This window comes from Eimeria tenella, genomic scaffold (assembly GCF_000499545.2).
Source record: "Eimeria tenella Houghton genomic scaffold, Eth_scaff4357, whole genome shotgun sequence".
Classification (NCBI taxonomy): Eukaryota; Apicomplexa; class Conoidasida; order Eucoccidiorida; family Eimeriidae; genus Eimeria; species Eimeria tenella.
In genome coordinates this window covers 1-1,433 of record NW_013545280.1, presented here as the reverse complement: position 1 = coordinate 1,433, position 1,433 = coordinate 1, and the positions used below count along the sequence as shown (strand labels likewise).

The following is a 1,433-nucleotide window of genomic DNA, read 5'->3' as shown; positions in this document are numbered from 1 at the left end:
ACTCATCTCGGGTGTACAGACAGCTGCTAATGCATGCAGCAGCCAGAAGCAGGTCTCCTTCTTCAAGCGCAGCATCAGCCCTTGCTGCAGCAGCAGCACAAGAAGAAGAAGCAGCAACAACAGAAGCAAAAGCAGCAGCAACAGAAGCAAAAGCAGCAGAGGCGCGTTATAGGGAAGCAGAAAGCCCATGAGACACGCAGGCAGCAGCAGTCGAAGAGGCAGCAGCAGCAGCAGCAAAGACAGCAGCAGCAGCAAAGGCAGCAGCAGCACGTTGCGTACTTTGTTGCGTATGAATTGCGTTTATGTGCTTCGCTATGTCTGCTGCCTGCTGCAGCAGCTGCTGCTGCTGCTGCAGCTGCTGAATAGGCCGGCTGATGGCCCCTGCTGTCTCTGCTGCTGCCCGCAATTGCTGCTCCACTGCAGCCACAGTGCCTTCGGCTTGCTGCTGTAGCTGCTGCAGGTCTGGCAGCAGCTGCTGCTTTATGTGCTGCTGCTGCTGCCGCCTTTTGCTGCTCAGCAGCAGCTGCTGCAGCAACTCGTCGCATAGCAGAACGTGTTGCTGCAGCTGCTGTTCATCATCAAGGAGAAACGCTACAACGGGGTCTGCTGCAGCCGCTGCTTCCTCTGCAGGTGCAGTTGCTGCTGCTGGCTCTGCTGCCGTCGCTGCTGCTGTGCTGCTGCTGCTGCAGCTCGAGACAGCGGGGCCAAAGGTTGCTGAGGTTTCAGCCATTCCTTCGTCGCCCGCTGCTAGAGCAGCACTGGCTGCTGCTGCTCTTGCTGCTGTTGATGGGGCTGCTTCAACGGTTGCTGCTGCTGCGGCTGGCATTTTACTGCAGTTTGTCTGCTGCAGTCGGCTGCAGCAGCTGCATGCAGGCTCACGGCAGCAGCAGCTCAGCAGCAACTGCTGCTGCTGCTGCTGTTAATCCTTAACTGTCTATTGAGAGCAAAAAAAGCCAATTCACTCATAAATCACTAGCAGCAACTCCGTGTGTAATGTGTCTGCTGCTGCTACTGCTGCTGTTGCCAGGGGGCCCCTCAGGGTACAGAGCAGCCAGCGGGGGGGCCCCCGGGCGGCTTCCACACTGCAGCAGCAACAGCAGCAGCAGCAAATAAATTTTCTGTTTTTTGGCAACTGATTTTCGTTTATCTGCAGAGAAGCCACTGGGCTTCCTGGACAGAGGACGCCAGACGCAGCAGCAACAGCAGCAGCAGCAGCACCAGCAGAGGGCTGCTGGAGCTCACCCTTGTAGCGTTTGGCGCCCGAAGAAAAAAGCAGCAAAGCAGCAGCAGCAGCAGACAAGTGGAGCTGCTGCTTCTCTCTAGCAGCAGCAGCTGAGGGGCTTAGCATTTGCAGCTTAAGAAGTTATTTCAGTGTATTTGCTGATTTGTATTTATATAAATAAGACCAGAAACACTACTGGCTTTTTTGTGCT

At 55.7% G+C, this 1,433-nt stretch overlaps 1 protein-coding gene across 1 annotated transcript; it reads right to left on the bottom strand.

Moving 5' to 3' along the window:
- Positions 1 to 279: 279 nt before the first annotated feature.
- ETH_00038910 (uncharacterized protein) lies at positions 280 to 826 on the bottom strand (the record flags this gene model as incomplete). Its single annotated transcript, XM_013380044.1, has 1 exon — positions 280 to 826. A coding segment is annotated over one exon (547 nt), but the record flags the coding sequence as incomplete, so codon positions are not given.
- Positions 827 to 1,433: the final 607 nt, after the last annotated feature.